Genomic DNA, 18,193 nt, shown 5'->3' with positions numbered 1-18,193 from the left:
TCTTCTGGCTGCAAGCCCGAGGTCAGCCACAATATGACAACAGCCACTTCAAGTGCAGGGCGCGAAATTCTAAATATATTTTTTAGAAATATTTAACTTTCACACATTAACAAGTCCAATACAGCAAATGAAAGGTACACATCTTGTGAATCCAGCCAACATGTCTGATTTTTAAAATGTTTTACAGCGAAAACAGCACGTATATTTATGTTAGCTCACCACCAAATACAAAAAAGGACAGACATTTTTCACAGCACAGGTAGCATGCACAAAGCCAACCTAACTAACCAAGAACCAACCAAACTAACCAACAAACAACTTCATCAGATGACAGTCTTATAACATGTTATTCAATAAATCTATGTTTTGTTCGAAAAATGTGCATATTTCAGGTATAAATCATAGTTTACATTGCAGCTACAATCAGAAATTGCACCGAAAGCAGACAGAATAATTACAGACACCAACGTCAAATACCTAAATACTCATCATAAAACATTTCTGAAAAATACATAGTGTACAGCAAATGAAAGACAGGCATCTTGTGATTCCAGACAATATTTCCGATTTATCAAGTGTTTTACAGCGAAAACACAATATAGCGTTATATTAGCTTACCACAATAGCCAGAAACACAAGCCATTCCCCAGCAGTAAAAGTTAGCATCATAACAAACCAGCAAAAGATATATAATTTTTGACTAACCTTGATATGCTTCATCAGATGACAGTCCTATAACATCAGGTTATACATACACTTATGTTTTGTTCGAAAATGTGCATATTTAGAGCTGAAATCAGTGGTTATACATTGTGCTAACTTAGCATATTTTTCCCACAACGTCCGGATATTTTTCTGACACTTTTTCTGACACACATATTCTGACCAAATAGCTATTCATAAACATAACTAAAAAATACATGTTGTATAGGAAATGATAGATACACTAGTTCTTAATGCAATCGCAGTGTTAGAATTCTAAAAATAACTTCATTACGACATAAAGCTTACGTTATGGCGAGCGAGTGCCCAAAACCTGGGCGCAAAACTAATAGTACACAGTTCGACAGATATATGAAATAGCATCATAAAATGGGTCCTACTTTTGCTGATCTTCCATCAGAATGTTGTACAATAGGTCCTTTGTCAAGAACAATCGTTGTTTGGATTTAGAACGTCCTTTTTCCCTCTTGAATTAGCAAGCGCACTAGCCAAGTGGCGCGAAGCTCTCCTTCCTGAACAAAGGCACACAACGCAACACGCCTAACGTACCGAATAAATTTCAATATTCTAATAGAACTATATTGAAAAAACATACTTTACGATGATATTGTCACATGTATCAAATCAAATCAAAGCCGGAGATAGTAGTCGCCTATAACGACAGCATTTCAGAAGGCAATTCCAGGTCCATCCTCGCGCTAACCAGAAAACAGGAAATGGGTGACACGTCATTCCAAGAGGATTTATTCCATCTCAGACCAAGATAAACACTCCATTTCTTCTCTCACTGCCTCTTGACATCTAGGGGAAGGTGTATGACGTGCATGTATACTAATACGTATCATGCCCATTTATAGGCAGGACCTAGAACAGGGAATAGTTTTCAGACTTTCCACTTCCTGGTCAGGAAGTTTGTGCCAAATGAGTTCTGTTTTACTCACAGATATAATTCAAACGGTTTTAGAAACTAGAGAGTGTTTTCTATCCAATAGTAATAATAATATGCATATTGTACGAGCAAGAATTGAGTACGAGGCCGTTTGAAATGGGCACCTTTTATCAGAGCTACTCAATACTGCCCCTGCAGCCAGAAGAAGTTAAGGACAACAAAGTCAAGGTATTAGAGTGGCCATCACAAAGCCCTGACCTCAATCCTATAGAACATTTGTGGGCAGAACTGAAAAAGTGTGTGCGAGCAAGGAGGCCTACAAACCTGACTCAGTTACACCAGCTCTGTCCGGAGGAATGGGCCAAAATTCACCCAATTTATTGTGGGAAGCTTGTGGAAGGCTACCTGAAATGTTTGACCCAATTTAAACAATTTAAAGGCAATGCTACCAAATACTAATTGAGTGTATGTAAACTTCTGACCCACTGGCAATGTGATGAAAGAAATAAAAGCTGAAATAAATCATTCTCTCTACTATTATTCTGACATTTCACTTTCTTAAAATAAAGTGGTGATCCTAACTGACCTAAGAAAGGGAATTTTTACTAGGATTAAATGTCAGGAATTGTGAAAAACTGAGTTTAAATGTATTTGGCTAACGTGTATGTAAACTTTTAAATTCAACTATAGAGATACAGTACCAGTCAAAAGTTTGGACACACCTACTCATTCCAGGGTTTTTCTTTATTTTTACTATTTTCTACATTGTAGAATAATATTGAAGACATCAAAACTATGAAATAACACATATGGAATCATGTAATAACCAAAAGAGTGTTAGACAAATCAAAATATATTTTGTATTTGAGAGAATTCAAATAGCCTCTCTTTGCCTTGATGACAGCTTTGCACACTCTTGGCATTCTCTCAACCAGCTTCAGCTGGAAAGCTTTTGATTAGTTGAGTATTTGAATCAGCTGTGTAGTGCTAGAGCAAAAACCAAAACGTGCACTCCTTGGGGTCACGAGGACCGAAACCCTGGATTAGCAATTGCGGTGTGGTGCAGTGAACAAACAGCTGACACGCGCACCACTAACGCGGGCACTCCGAGAATAAAGACCCAACTTCAAAGACTGCAAATTTGATTGAAAAAAATCCACGCAGGTGCACAACAGTCCACGAAATTGTGTCATACTTAAGCGACTAGCCTATGGTTATAGGCCAATTATATTATGTTTCAGCATTCGAATTGAAATTCCACTACAGGGAATGATTATCAAGGCATACAGAAGACAATTATTTCAAATAAGCCATACAAAAATACTAAAAAAACTCTCTGTCTCTAATGGCATGGAGTAGGAAACAGGCACTTGTTTGTATGAAAAACAACGCAATCGAATTTATAGTGATTTTGAGGAAATTGTGCCAATACCACAAGAAAAATCTAACCCTTCATTAGTGAAGTTGAAGTTCAACAAACTTTGAAATAAACGTCCAAGACACGCTAAAAATAAATAAATCACCACCTGATTGGAAACCACAAACTACTCACGCATAAAAATCCATTAGATTCCACTCGCAACATCTGTAGCCTACTGTAGGCTACAATACTGAGTGCGCGTGACGCAGTTCAACTCTGAATTGAAACTATGCAATATTAAACATTCCCATACAAAAAAGGATAATATTATTTTATTGTACGATAAATATCCTTATATTTATCATGTTTGAGGATATGTAGGGTATTTTCCCTTCCTTGTCTCCAATTTACATAATCATCGACGCAACATTGTTTAATCAATTGAATCGAAATGTAATGTTACCCTACGTCTTTCCGCAAAAAAAGTTTAAATTAAGTTGACTCTATCGAACAAATTACTGTAACAGTAAGAAAGTTATCAAACCTCATGCAGGAATTCTTCCAGTTTCTAGCTAACTGATCTCCTAAATAATGTTCTGCAGACTAGCGTGCATAAACACATCATAAAAGGAAAAAAACACATCATAAATGGCAACTGCACAAAAATGTACCTGTTGCAGGGGTAGTCATTCCGTGAGCGGGGAAGAGTTGAGATTGATTGGTCCTCTCACTGCTTGCCAGGTGCCTCGAAGTGTCACACTACTTACCTCAACCTATGCATGCCTTTATACGATGTGGAACCTGTGGGCAAATATCTAAGCGGAGTTCTCTTCTTTTCAAACTTGCCTGTTGTAATCTTTTTTCTTCGTTTTTTTTTGCCACAATGTTCAGGCGTAACTTTTCCCGGGTCTCGAATCACACTGTAGCTGAATGGAAACTAGATTTACCTTTTCCAGTGTTAACCCTTAATACACCTGTATTGCATTTATACACCATTTATTTATATGCAGTTCTGCCAATGGTCTACTACCCTGCTGGCAAATACAAATACTTTAAAGTACTACTTAAGTCGTTTTGGGGGGTATCGTTACTTTACTATTTATATTTTTGACAACTTTTACTTTTACTTCACTACATTCCTAAAGAAAATGATGTACATTTTACTCCATACATTTTCCCTGACACACAAAAGTACTCATTACATTTTGAATGCTTAGCAGGACAGGAAAATGGTTCAATTCACACACTTATCAAGAGAACATCCCTGGTCATCCCCTTCCTTTGATCTGGTGGACTCACTAAACACACATGCTTAGTTTGTAAATGACATCTGAGTGTTGGAGTATGCCCCTGTCTATATGTAAATAAATAAAATTGTGCCTTCTGGTTTGCCTAATATAAGGTATTTGCAATTATTTATACTTTTATTTTTGATGCTTAAGTACATTTTAGCAATTTCATTTACTTTTGATACTCAAGTAGTATTTTACTGGGTGACTTTCACTTTTGCTTGAGTCATTTTTACTACGTATCTTTACTTTTACTCAAGTATGACAATTGGGTACTTTTTCCACCACTGCCTACTGGTCCTTATTAGGAGAGTGCGTGAAGCCTAATGTCCACAATAAACCAACCCATCCAAACATTTGATGTTGTCACTGGAAAAGTATTGCTCATTGTATTAATATACTGAAATAGTATAAAAGATAGAGTCAGCGATATGAAATGTAGATGCTCAAAGTAAACAGCATAGTGGGTCAATTTCCGCAACAACTAAGAGCGTTGGAGCGCAATGCTAAACTTCTCCACTGTTTTAATCCCTTGGCTACCACATTCCAAAAGCGTGAAGCGAACCCGTGCACATGTGCAGATACTCTGTGTGATTGTGTGAGAGCGAAGTCTTGTATCTTGCTCATCGCAATATCTGGCTGATATTTGGCTGACTCTACCTTTAAATCCATTGGTATAATAACAGATACATAATCATATAACTGTGCCCATTTAAATTATATCACACTATTGTCTTACGTGTCTCTATGTTGAGTTTAACTATTGCCACACTTGTAACAATGCATGAACAAATAAAGCATAAAATACTTTACAACAGATTGTGTATTTTTGTAATAAATATATTTTCAATTAGATTATTTTTGATTTTTGATTAATTTAATCAAATGGATAGTTTTCCAGCCTTGAATGCGCTGTATAGGCAAGATAAAAATATGGAATGTGCTGAGTTGAATAGCAAGATAGCTTCATTTGAGTTTACCATCACGGAAGTAGCCACTAAAGTAAACATTTCCAGGCCGACAGCTACAATGTTGCAACTGCAATTTACCAAAGATACTTTACCAGATTCTGTGATCAATGACTTTCAGAACTTGAACAAATTCAACGAACAGGTGAGCATTCATTAACGCGAATTTGTCGTTTTGAGCGTTAGATAAGAACAGTGAATTGCATTCAAATCCTAGCTGTATGCTTGTAGTCAATATAATAGACAAGCTTTGCTCAGGAACAAATGAATTTACATACCGGTAGTAGCCAAACTGTTGTAGAATCATGCTGTTTTTAGTATGATACAATGTTGCAAAATGAAGATGAAACACATGTGTCGACAAAGATAGACATTTGTTCCTGAGCAAAGATTGTCTATTATATTGACAAGATAGTCAAGTGACTGCTCTAACAATGGAAATACATGTCCTCAAAGATGAAAGGCAGGCCAGAGGAGGCGAGATCAGGCTTGGCAGATACACGTGCAAAGAACAGGTCTAAGAGATAGAGGACTCATCTTTGTATCGGTGTCATTATAGTGTCTGACAGCATGGGCAGTGCCATTGAGGCCATCTCCATTTTATTTAAAGTAATCAATTTTTTTCTTAATTGACTGATTGCTCCCAACTCATAGGAAACCCCACCCAGTTGACTAATGGTGGAATCCCTAAATGGCAATGTCTATGCTAAAACGGGTTATATCCATGATGAGTCCTCTATTTATCTCTATGAAAACGGCACAACAAGTTGCAGAAATGCTCACTTATATCAGTGCATTCGTAACAACCTAACCATTATGAAATTTCTATTAGATCAAATAAGCCTCACGTAGCAAATTAGCAATTACATTTTTTGTTGACCAAATTCGACTCTCTCTCATTGACCTCTATACAAAATTCCTCACTTTGTGGGCATATTTTCATAGACAGATTTTAGGCATAGTAAAACCTCTCACTTTGCCTCTTCCTCTCTGGCCTGAGTCAACATCCCAGGTCACATGACTAGCAAGTGTCACATAACCTGCCTTATCTGTTAACAAAGTAGATCTGTGGCAAAATAGCAATACTGTATTGAAGAGGCCAATAAACACTTTTTAAACTGTTTCCCTGTAGCAATTCACAAGTCTGACTGAGATTCTTTTCAATTTCCTGTTGGAGCCAAAAGAGGTAAACACACACACGCATTAACTTATTTTTTACATTTTAGTCATTTTGCAGACGCTCTTATCCAGACCGACTTAGTCAGTGCATTCGTGTTAAGACAGCTAGTTGAGACAACCACATATCACTTTTGTAGTAATGCATGTTTTCCTCAATACAGCTGTTATGAGCAAAGTCAGTGCTATTAGAAAAAGTCAAGTGCTAGTTTTTATTTTTGGGGGGAGGGAGGAATAAGACAGATGTCTTATTTAATATATTATTTGAAGAGCTTTTTCATTCATGGTGTGCTGTGTGCACTTGACTGGTGTTTCATTCATTGTGTTGTGTATGCAGGCGGACAGGTTCCTGCATCAGCTGAGTGAGTTTGCAGGAGAGAATGGGATGAGTGCAGGCCCACTGAGGAACCTCATGAAGAGCCTCCTGCTGCTTCCCCATGGTGAGACTGACCGAGCACTCACAAATAAGCATATAAAAAAAACTTTAGCTGCAAATGTGTACAACATGAAATACACATACACCAAAATATTGTAAAGATTCCATCACACATCTTAGATATATGGTATATCAAGGAAAATGTCATTTTTTTCTGGTCCATACTGTTACCACCATAGAGAGCAAAAATATAAATGCAAAATGTAACAATTTTAAAGATTTTACTGAGTTACAGTTCATATAAGGAAATCAGTCAATTTAAATAAATAAATTAGGCCCCAATCTATTGATTTCACATGACTGGGAATACAGATATGCATCTGTTGATTACAGATACCTTAAAAAAAAAAGGTAGGGGCGTGGATCAGAAAACCAGTAAGTATCTGGTGTGACCACCATTTGCCCCATGCAGCGCGGCATATCTCCTTCGCATAGCGTTGATCAGGCTGTTGATTGTGGCCTGTGGAATGTTGTCCCACTCTTCTTCAATGGCTGTGCAAAGTTGCTGGATATTGGCGGGAACTAGAACACGCTGTCATACATGTTGATCCAGAGCATCCCAAACATGCTCAATTGGTGACATGTTTGGTGAGTATGCAGGCCATGGAAGAACTGGGACATTTTCAGCTTCCAGGAATTGTGTACAGATCTTTGCGACATGGGGCTGTGCATTATCATGCTGAAACATGAGGTGATGGAGGAAGATGAATGGTGTGACAATGGGCCTCAGGATCTCTCACAGTATCTCTGTGCATTCAAATTGCCATTGATAAAATGCAATTCTGTTGTTGTCCGTAGCTTATGCCTGCCCATACCATAACCCCACCGCCACCATGGGGTACTCTGTTCACAATGTTGACATCAGCAAACCGCTCGCCCACACAACGCCATACACATGGTCTGCAGTTGTGAGGCCGGTTGGACATACTGCCAAATTCTCTAAAACGACATTATGGTAGAAAAATGAACACTACGTTATCTGACAACAGCTCTGCTGGACATTCCTGCAGTCAGCATGCCTATTGCATGCTCCCTCAACTTGAGACATCTGTGGCATTGTTTGACAAAACTGCACATTTTAGAGTGGTCTTTTATTGTCCTCAGCACAATGTGCACCTGTGCAATGATCAGCTTCTTGATATGCCACACCTGTCAGGTGGATGGATTATTTTGGCAAAGGGGAAATGCTCCCTAATATGGATGTAAAGAAATGTGTGCAGAAAATTTGAGAAATAAGCATTTTGTGCATATGGAACATTTCTTGAATCTTTTATTTCAGCTCATGAAACATGGGACTAACACCTTACATGTTGCATTTTATATTTTTTGTTCAGTGTATATTTAAGTATGTGGTTACAACAACTTAAAATTGTAAATCCATATGAATTCAATAACTTTTTGACAGCATCCCTTTTGATTTAAACAACTTTCCACACATGTTTGCCCATGGAAGAGGTGCTCAGAAAGTGACTTTGGACCTGAATGCCAAAACATTCAGGAGCTAGAGGTGCTCAAAGTTGAGCCATTTAGCATACCCCAACATGAGACATCCATGTCTTCATCACTGGAAAATATAAATGGTTTAGTTTGATATCATTTAAAAGCTTACAAATAGGGTTGTCAAACTATTTTACAATTTCATTAAAAAAATGATGTTTTAGTAAAAAAAATCTTCAATTTTTTTATGTAAATGATCAAATCCATAAACTCAGATTTTTTTCATATTCGCATATGTTGTAGCTTAGACCCTGGTTGCGGTCCAAACACTTAAAAGACACACCCTTTCCCCTCAGCCCTCAAATTAAGTGGACACTTCTGATGACGTAATCATGACTTCTGACGAGTATGCCCCTTGCCCTGCAAGTGTGAGGGAGGAAGGAATGATTTTTAAACGGACCACCTTTGGCTGGAAATTCGTCACTCGTTCATCCCGCGATGATTGTGTTTTCAGCCATCAGTAGCTTGTGGATGCTTTATATGCACTACAGTCAATTATGAGTACATGTCTACTTATATTAAATATACAGTTGAAGTCGGAAGTTTATATACACGTTAGCCAAATACATTTAAACTCAGTTTTTCACAATTCCTGACATTTAATCCTAGTAAAAATTCCCTGTCTTAGGTCAGTTAGGATCACCACTTTATTTTAAGAATGTGAAATGTCAGAATAATAGTAGAGTGATTTATTTCAGCTTTTATTTCTTTCATCACATTCCCAGTGGGTCAGAAGTTTACATACACTCAATTAGTATTTGGTAGCATTGCCTTTAAATTGTTTAACTCGGGTCAAATGTTTCCAAATGCCTGAAGGTACCACATTCATCTGTACAAACAATAGTACGCAAGTATAAACACCATGGGACCACGCAGCCATCACACCACTCAGGAAGGAGATGCATTCTGTCTCCTAGAGATGAACGTACTTTGGTGAGAAAAGTGCAAATCAATCCCAGAACAACAGCAAAGGACCTTGTGAAGATGCTGGAGGAAACAGGTACAAAAGTATCTATATCCACAGTAAAACGAGTCCTATATTGACATAACCTGAAAGGGCGCTCAGCAAGGAAGAAGCCACTGCACCAAAGCCAAAAAAAAAGCCAGACTACGGTTTGCAACTACACATGGGGACAAATATCGTACTTTTTGGAGAAATTTCCTCTGGACTGATGAAACAAAAATAGAGCTGTTTGGCCATAATGACCATCTTTATGTTTGGAGGAAAAAGGGGGAAGCTTGCAAGCCGAAGAACACCATCCCAACCGTGAAGCATGGGCGTGGCAGCATCATCTTGTGTGGGTGCTTTGCTGCAGAAGGGACTGGTGCACTTCACAAAATAGATGGCATCATGAGGTAGGAAAATTGTGGATATATTGAAGCAACATCTCAAGACATCAGTCAGGAAGTTAAAGCTTGGTCACAAATGGGTCTTCCAAATGGACATTGCATACCGGTACTTCCAAAGTTGTGGCAAAATGGTCTAAGGACAACAAAGTCAAGGTATTGGAGTGGCCATCACAAAGCCCTGACCTCAATCACATAGAACATTTGTGGGCAGAACTCAAAATGCGTGTGCGAGCAAGGAGGCCTACAAACCTGACTCAGTTACACCAGCTCTGTCCGGAGGAATGGGCCAAAATTCACCCAACCTATTGTGGGAAGCTTGTGGAAGGCTACCCAAAACGTTTGACCCAAGTTAAACAATTTAAAGGCAATGCTACCAAATACTAATTGAGTGTATGTAAACTTCTAACCCACTGGGAATGTGATGAAAGAAATGAAATCTGAGATATATAATTCTCTCTACTATTATTCTGACATTTCACATTCTTAAAATAAAGTGGTGATCCTAACTGACCTAAGACAGGGAATTTTTACTAGGATTAAATGTCAGGAATTGTGAAAAACTGAGTTTAAATGTATTTGGCTAACGTGTATGTAAACTTCTGACTTCAACTGTATGTAGGGTTTCATTCAAATCAAAAGTGGTGGTGTCAAAAAGTGATTGAATTCAAATGGATTTACTCAAAAGGGATAAAGAGTTGTATAATTTAACTCGAAGCCAAGATTATTTTTTTTAATTCTAGGTTCCCTGAAGAAAAATCTGACAGAAGACCAAGTCAAAGAGGACCTTCTCACTTTAGGTCTGTTGTAATATGAAATCCCATATGCATCAAAGCTAATCCATACTCCTGTCTCCACAGTCCTCATTACTAATGAGTTTTACAGTGTCACTGTGCAACAGATATAATGTTGTGTAACGTTTTCAATTTTAGGAGTCAGTGAAGACAAGGCAGACCATTTTTCACAACAGGTATATTTGATATCATATCCTCCATGCTGTGTCAGTACTTTATTTAAGTACAGTGCTGAATTGAGAAAAAGGTAATTGATTGACTTATTTTTATATATTTTTTCAGTGGAGCCTCCACTACCCTGTGTTGTCCAGGCTGGCTGTAGGACAGACTCTGATGGTCAACCAGCTGGTGGACATGGAGTGGAAGTTTGGTGGTAAGACTTAATCAGGGACATCTTATGAACAGAAGACCAGGGCCTATAGAGCAGTAGTGCTGATCTAGGATCAGTTTAGCCTTTTAGATAATAATGAATACTTACTATATGGCCAGGATGGACCTGATCCTAGATCCGTACTCCTACTCTGAGATACTTTACGAATAGGGGGCAAGGATAGAATTGCCGTTGTAAATAACCCTCATCGTATTATAGATAGATGGATGTTTTATGTTGTGTATAGTGTGCATTTGGGATGGATGAATTACCCTATTCCTGGTCCTCTCCATGAAGGGGAGAGAGAGAGGGGCAATACGGAGCTTATCTTTGGGGAGGCACAGCTTTCTCTTTTCTCGTTGAGATGTACAAAGGCCACTAAATCGCTCTACACTTGAATAGGCACGAACAGAGCCATGTATTTAGAGAGTTGGGCCAATGCGGTTTCTACATTATGATGCATTTACATGACCCTTCATCATTCTGTGGCAGCCATGTTTGCCCGGGCCAAACGCTTCTTGCTCCGGGCCAAACGCTACACCACACCCACGGACTTTAGTTTCTTCTCCGCAATGAGTCTGAATCTGAGTACCTCCCCTAGGATTTCTAGAACGCAAACGCATTCTAACCATTCTGATTGGTCCCAGAAACCAATGGGTTGAGCCAGAGGTAGAACACACGTGGGTAAAACCAATGTTTTGAAAATGTTATTGCTTAGAGCAGTGGTTCCCAAACTTTTTATAGTCCCCTACCCCTTCAAACATTCAACCTCCAGCTGCGTACGTCCTCTAGGGTCAGCGCACTCTCAAATGTTGTTTTTTGCCTTCATTGTATGCAGCTGGAGGTTGAATGTTTGAAGGGTACGGGACTATAAAACGTTTGGGAACCACTGCCTTCATTGTTAAACATAAGAATGAGTGAGTTTGTCACAACCTGGCTCGTGGGAAGTGACAAAGTGCTCTTATAGGACCAGGGCACAAATAATAATCAATAATGTTGCTCTTTATTTAGCCATTTTACATATAAAACCTTATTTGTTCATCAAAAATTGTGAATAACTCAACACAGGTTAATGAGAAGGGTGTGCTTGAAAGGATGCACATAACTCTGCAATGTTGGGTTGTTTTGGAAAGAGTCTCAGTCTTAAATCATTTTCCACACACATTCTGTGCCTGTATTTAGTTTTCCTGCTAGTGAGGGCCGAGAATACACTCTCACTTAGATACGTGGTTGCAAAGAGCATCAGTGTCTTAACAGCGAGTTTTGCCAAGGCAGGATACTCTGAGCACAGCCCAATCCAGAAATCTGGCAGTGGCTTCTGATTTAAATTCAATTTTCACAGAACCGCTTGTTGCAATTTCGATGAGGTTGTCTTGTTCAGATATCAGTAAGTGGACTGGAGGCAGGGCATGAAAGGGATAACGAATCCAGTTGTTTGTGTCGTCCTTTTCGGGAAAGTATCTGCATAATTGCGCACCCAGCTCACTCAGGTGCTTCGCTATATCACATTTGACATTGTCCGTAAGCTTGAGTTCATTTGCACACAAAAAATCATACAATGATTGAAAGACCTGTGTGTTGTCCTTGTTAATGCAGACAAAAAAGAGCTCCAACTTCTTAATCACAGCCTCAATTTGGTCCTGCGCATTGAATATAGTTGCAGAAAGTCCCTGTAATCCTAGATTCAGATCATTCAGGCGAGAAAAAACATCACCCAGATAGGCCAGTCGTGTGAGAAACTCGTCATCAGGCAAGCGGTCAGACACGTGAAAATGATGGTCAGTGAAAACTTTAAACTCGTCTCTCAATTTAAAAAAATTTGTCAATACTTTGCCCCTTGATAACCAGCGCACTTCTGTATGTTGTAAAAGCGTTACATGGTCGCTGCCCATATCATTGCAGAGTGCAGAAAATACACGAGAGTTCAGGGGCCTTGCTTTAACAAAGTTAACCATTTTCACTGTAGTGTCCAAAACGTCTTTCAAGCTGTCAGGCTTTCCCTTGGCAGCAAGAGCCTCTCGGTGGATGCTGCAGTGTACCCAAGTGGTATTGGGAGCAACTGCTTACACGCGCGTTACCACTCCACTATGTCTCCCTGTCATGGCTTTTGCGCCATCAGTACAAATACCAACACATCTTGACCACCAAAGTCCATTTGATGTCACAAAGCTGTCCAGTACTTAAAAAATATCCTCTCCTTTTGTCCTGGTTTGCGGAAGAGGATGTCTTCCTTAATTGACCCCCCCATAAACGTAACGGACATATACCAGGAGCTGTGCCAGGCCCGCCACATCTGTTGACTCCTCCAGCTGTAACGCATATAATTCACTGGCTTGTATGATAAGCAGTAATTGTTTCAAAACATCTCCTGCCATGTCACTGATGCGTCGTGAAACAGTGTTGTTTGATGAAGACATTGTCTGTATAGTTTTTTTGGCACTTTTCCTCCAGCATTTTCCCAGCCATATCCGCGGCAGCAAGAAGAATGAAGTCCCCCACAATAGTATGGGGCTTGCCTGTCCTAACCACTCAGTAGCTCACCGTATTAGCCACTCGGTAGCTCACCATATAAGATGCTTCTAGCTCCTTCTTATTAATGGTATCTGTTGCTTTTATACATGTCTTACTACTCGAAAGTTGTCTTTATTCTCCCTCAAACTCCCGTGGCTTATTTTTCAAATTGTCATGTTTAATTTCTAGATGTCTGTGCGAGAGTGAAGGTTTCCCGCGAGAGTAATGGTTAATGTGATTGGATGTTAATTTTTTGACAAGGCTACCTGTATTTGACATTGTTGTTATTTCGCTGAACACTAGATGGTTTAATTTTATTTTTGGCAGTGAAATGAGGCTACTCAGGCGAGGGAAAAAAAACTCACCCAAATGTATACCACCATTGGAAAATATAAATGTACTGTTTGAAAATGTTAAGAAGAATGTTTTTGTTGCAAAATAACAACATTTAAAAAATAAAAAAAATGTGAATCACATTTTTATTTGGCATACCCCAGACGGCATTGCTTGTACCCCTGGGGAATACCTGGCTTAGAGGATCCAATCGCTAATGACTTTGTTTTGTACAACAACCATCATCACAAACGACTTCAACGATGGCAGTCTAACTGAAGTATGTAGCGAACATAGAGCAGTGGAACCATTCCGTTTGAGTCGTCAGGCAAAGCCATGTTAGCTCTCCATTAACATAGCACTGTTTAAATATTCCCCATGTTATGTAACTGAAAGTCAAAAATTAGAACAATATTCAAAATTCTAAAAGTTGACCTAACTCTCTAAATATATGGCTCTGGGCACGACAACATGAGCAGAGCATGCTATTGTGGTTAGTAGGCTTTAGACTCATTAAGATATCTGTTGTGATTAGGTGTACAACGATACATAAAATGTACTTGATCAGTGAGTGGTCTAAAATCTTTCAGTTAATAGTGGCCTAATGACTCAACCAATCAGTATTCACTATGCTAAGTAACGATTATGCTAAGTACTATACGTGGGTATGCTAAGTACAATCTTCATTTAACAAATTATTGCTCAGGCATGCCTATTATTGCTCAGGCATCTGCGCATGTCTATAATCCAAGCGTCTAGAGCACTTGGCTGAAGCCAAGCTAAATGCCTCTCTCTCTTGATAGTTAAAAGTGCAGTTCAATTACAATAAGGCATTGTGATTGAATGTTGTCTGTCTCCATAGTGACCGTGGGGACGAGTGAACTTCAGAAAGTTGGAAACACCTTTCTACAGGTATTATTTATGTTGCCATCATGATTACATATTGAATAAATGTACAGTGCCTTCAGAAAATATTCGTACCCCTTGACTTATTCCACATTTTATTGTGTTACAGCCTGAATTCAAAATTGATTAAAAAAAACATTCTCACCCAACTACACACAATACCCCATAATGATAGTGAAAAGATGTTTTTGGCTTTAGAAATTTTTGCTAATTTATTGAAAATGAAATACAGAAATATCTCATTGTTAATAAATAATTAAAACAATTTCTAGCTTTAGATAAAACTATAACTAATTGAACTCTGCATGCCTGGTGAAAAGAGATTTGTGTTGTGGGTTATAAAATAAGCAGAAAGGGTCGTTAAACTATGGTTGAACTGACCCAACTTAGCCCTGAGATGTTTAGATAAAGTAGTGAGTAACTTTTTAGGTCTTCCATTATCTTGAGTTGTCTGCTAAAGTGGTAATAAATTATAGTGAGCCTTCAGGAGGATAGATTATATTGTGTGTCATGTGTGTGCGCTGGGAAGTTGGAATGAACTTTTGAACCTGTTTTCTATTTGTCAGGACGAGGACATTTATTCTGTAACCTATGACGTCATATCTTGTATATAAACCTGTTGTTTATGGTCAAATGGTAGCGTGCTCCGAGAATAAATACTATTATCTAATTATAATAAGACTGTATCCTGTCTATTTTATGTTAATAAGTATCTTACAAATTCTTATAAATAGACAGATTGATTTTAATTAATGAGTACATTAGAGGAATTATTTAATTTCCTCCACTCATTTACATATGTATTCACATCCCTGAGTCAATACATGTTACAATCACCTTTGGCAGTGATTACAGCTGTGAGTCGTTCTGGGTAAGTCTCTAAGAGCTTTGCACACCTGGATTGTACAATATTTGCACATTATTCATTTTTTTTTTTTTTATCTTCAAGGTCTGTCAAGTTGGTTGTTGATCATTGCTAAAGAGACATGTTCAAGTCTTGCCATAGATTTTCAAGCTGATTTAAGTCAAAACTGTAACTAGACCACTCAAGAACATTTTATGTCGTCTTGGTAAGCAACTCCTTGTGTATATTTGGCCTTGTGTTTTAGGTTATTGTCCTGCTGAAAAGTGAATTTGTTTCCCAGTGTCTGTTGGAAAGCAGACTGAACCAGGTTTTCCTATAGGATTTTGCCTTCGCTTTATTCCATTTATTTTTATCCTAAAAAACTCCCTAGTCCTTGCCGATGACAATCATACCACAACATGATGCAGCCACCACTATGCTTGAAAATATGAAGTGTGGTACTCAGTGATGTGTTGTTAGATTTGCCCCAAACATAATGCTTTGTTTTCAGGATAAAAAGTACATTTCTTAGCCACATTTTTGGCAGTTTTACTTTAGTGCAAACAGGATGCATGTTTTGGAATATTTTTATTCTGTGCAGGCTTTCTTCTTTTCACTCTGTCATTTAGGTTAGTATTGTGGAGTAACTACAATGTCAGTTATCTCCAATCACAGCCATTCAACTCTGTAACTGTTTTAAAGTCACCCTTGGCCTCATGGTAAATTTACTGAGCGGTTTCCTTGCTCTCCGACAACTGAGTTAGGAAGGACGCCTGTATCTTTGTAGTGACTGGGTGTATTGACACACTGTCAAAAGTGTAAATAATAACTTCACCATGCTCAATATTCAATGTCTGTGTATATATATATTTTTTTAACCAATCTACCAATAGGTGCCCTTCTTTGCAAGGCATTGGGGAAACCTCCCTGGTCTTTGTGGTTGAATCAGTGTTTGAAATTCACTGCTCGACTGAGGGACCTTACAATTATCTGTATGTGTGGGGTAGAGAGATTTGGTAGTCATTCAAAAATCATGGTAAACACTATTATTGCAGTCCATGCAACTTATTATGTGACTTGTTAAGCACATTTTTACTCCTGAACTTAAGCTTGCCATAACAAAGAGGTTGAATACTTATTGACTCAAGACATTTCAGCTTTTCATATAATTGAATTAGTAAATGATTTGAATAAACATAATTCTACTTTGATATTATGCTGAATTGTGTGTAGGCCAGTGACACAATCTCTATTCAATCAATTTTAAATTCAGGCTGTAACGAAACAAAATGTGGAAAAAGTCAAGGAGTGTGAATACTTTCAGAATAGATTGACCAGGTAATAAAATATGGATTCAGTGTGTATCTACTGTCTAGACCATAAACCCATAGCGTAGAGGTTAAAATAATGATTGATGGACAGTAACATTTTTTGTAAGAAGTGTGAATTATAAATGTTACAGCTTTATGGACTAACTGACTGACCGATGAAAGTGTGATAGATCGCTATGACAACAGACTTAGCCGTTAGTTTTCGTGGTCTGCCTTCCTACTTGTCAGAATTTCTGCGGACTGCTAATACTGTATTTCTCCGCTTCAGCCGCTTTAATTTGTTGACGAAAGTATGTCCACACACAGTGAAAGTAGCACTCTGAATGACCACAGCACAAAGCTGTTTTCTACTGCACTATTTGAAACTATATCTACGTCTCTTCCAGCTTAAGTTGGTCATCAGAAAGGGGAACTCAACTGAAAATGTCTACATGGGTGAGTCTCTAACTCGTACTGTAGCCAAGTCAGTATGTGATTGGGTCACTTTGCTTATTGTTCTTGGTGTCATTCACAGATTTGGTCTTTTTTTTGTGTCTTTTTTTAGAGTTGACCCTCCCCCAGTTTTACAACTTTCTCCATGAAATGGAGAGGGCCAAAGCCAGTATGGACTGTTTCAGCTGAGCCTGATCGCCATGAGCATGTACTGAATATGTGTCCTAGAGGGGCAGCAGAAAACAAAAGAGGAGATGACAGTGATTGACACTGTATGGGTCCCAATTGGCACTCTATTCCCTTTATAGTGAACAGGGGCAATTTGGGACATGCATGCAGTTCAAAATAGAACATACAGAATCTGAATGAACCTTCCAGATTCTCACTTACCAAGATTTCAATATGTTTTGTGTTATTTTGACATTTTGTCTTTTGAAATGTGCACTATTGTTTTGCAGTAGTGATTTTGTGTGCATGAGTAACTGTTCGTGAGTTTGTTTTTGAGAGAAAGTATTATATTGTAACCCAATGACTTTAATTCCATTGGCTGTCACTACAAGTGATGTGAGGCATACGTGTAACAATTTTTTGCAATCTCTCATCATTTATATTACTGATTTGCTTAACTTTTATTTTTAACAAAATCAAATGGAACATGATTCACACTTGCACTTTTTTCTCTCCAAATAAAGTATTCAGATGTTGTCATATTGGTCTGCTGTAGGTATTCACATAATAATGAATGAATGATAGAAATTCTGAAACATATCCTCAGACAATTACACAACATGATAGTCAGTTATTACGCTGACATAGAACATACTGTCAAATTGGTTCTAATAACAGGTTTCAGTAGATATTCCACTGACACCAATATGAGACAACGATGAGGAGCCAAATACACTGTAGAGAGGAGCATGTGAATACTAGTTGTCATTCAATCCTACTTTTATACCTTAATTAGCCAAGAAGTCACATTAAATGTAC

The 18,193-nt window shown here is 38.2% G+C and overlaps 1 protein-coding gene across 2 annotated transcripts; it reads left to right on the top strand.

Annotated features, from left to right (window-relative positions):
* Positions 1-5,247: 5,247 nt before the first annotated feature.
* commd7 (COMM domain containing 7) lies at positions 5,248-17,914 on the top strand. Of its 2 annotated transcripts, XM_039010947.1 has the most exons (9): positions 5,248-5,374; positions 6,362-6,415; positions 6,743-6,845; positions 10,429-10,485; positions 10,618-10,655; positions 10,762-10,852; positions 14,556-14,605; positions 17,161-17,209; positions 17,319-17,914. In XM_039010947.1, the coding sequence occupies exons 1-9, from the start codon at positions 5,291-5,293 to the stop codon at positions 17,393-17,395; spliced, it is 603 nt and encodes a 200-aa protein (XP_038866875.1). In that variant the 5' UTR covers positions 5,248-5,290; the 3' UTR covers positions 17,396-17,914. The 2 variants fall into 2 exon arrangements, with proteins under 2 accessions (XP_038866875.1, XP_038866876.1); XM_039010948.1 differs by lacking the exon at positions 10,429-10,485.
* The last annotated feature ends 279 nt before the right edge of the window (positions 17,915-18,193 follow it).

The sequence above is a fragment of the Salvelinus namaycush genome, chromosome 16 (assembly GCF_016432855.1).
Source record: "Salvelinus namaycush isolate Seneca chromosome 16, SaNama_1.0, whole genome shotgun sequence".
In the NCBI taxonomy this organism is placed as follows: Eukaryota; Metazoa; Chordata; class Actinopteri; order Salmoniformes; family Salmonidae; genus Salvelinus; species Salvelinus namaycush.
The sequence above is the reverse complement of the archived record's forward strand: the minus strand, read 5'-3'. Positions and strand labels throughout refer to the sequence as shown.

Excerpts from the sequence above, each read along its gene's own strand:
- commd7 (XM_039010947.1), top strand. The coding sequence starts at position 5,291 with ATGTTGCAACTGCAATTTACCAAAGATACTTTACCAGATTCTGTGATC. Across the intron at positions 10,853-14,555 it reads CATGGAGTGGAAGTTTGGTG|TGACCGTGGGGACGAGTGAA; the intron begins GTAAGACTTAAT and ends CTGTCTCCATAG. Across the intron at positions 14,606-17,160 it reads TTGGAAACACCTTTCTACAG|CTTAAGTTGGTCATCAGAAA; the intron begins GTATTATTTATG and ends CGTCTCTTCCAG.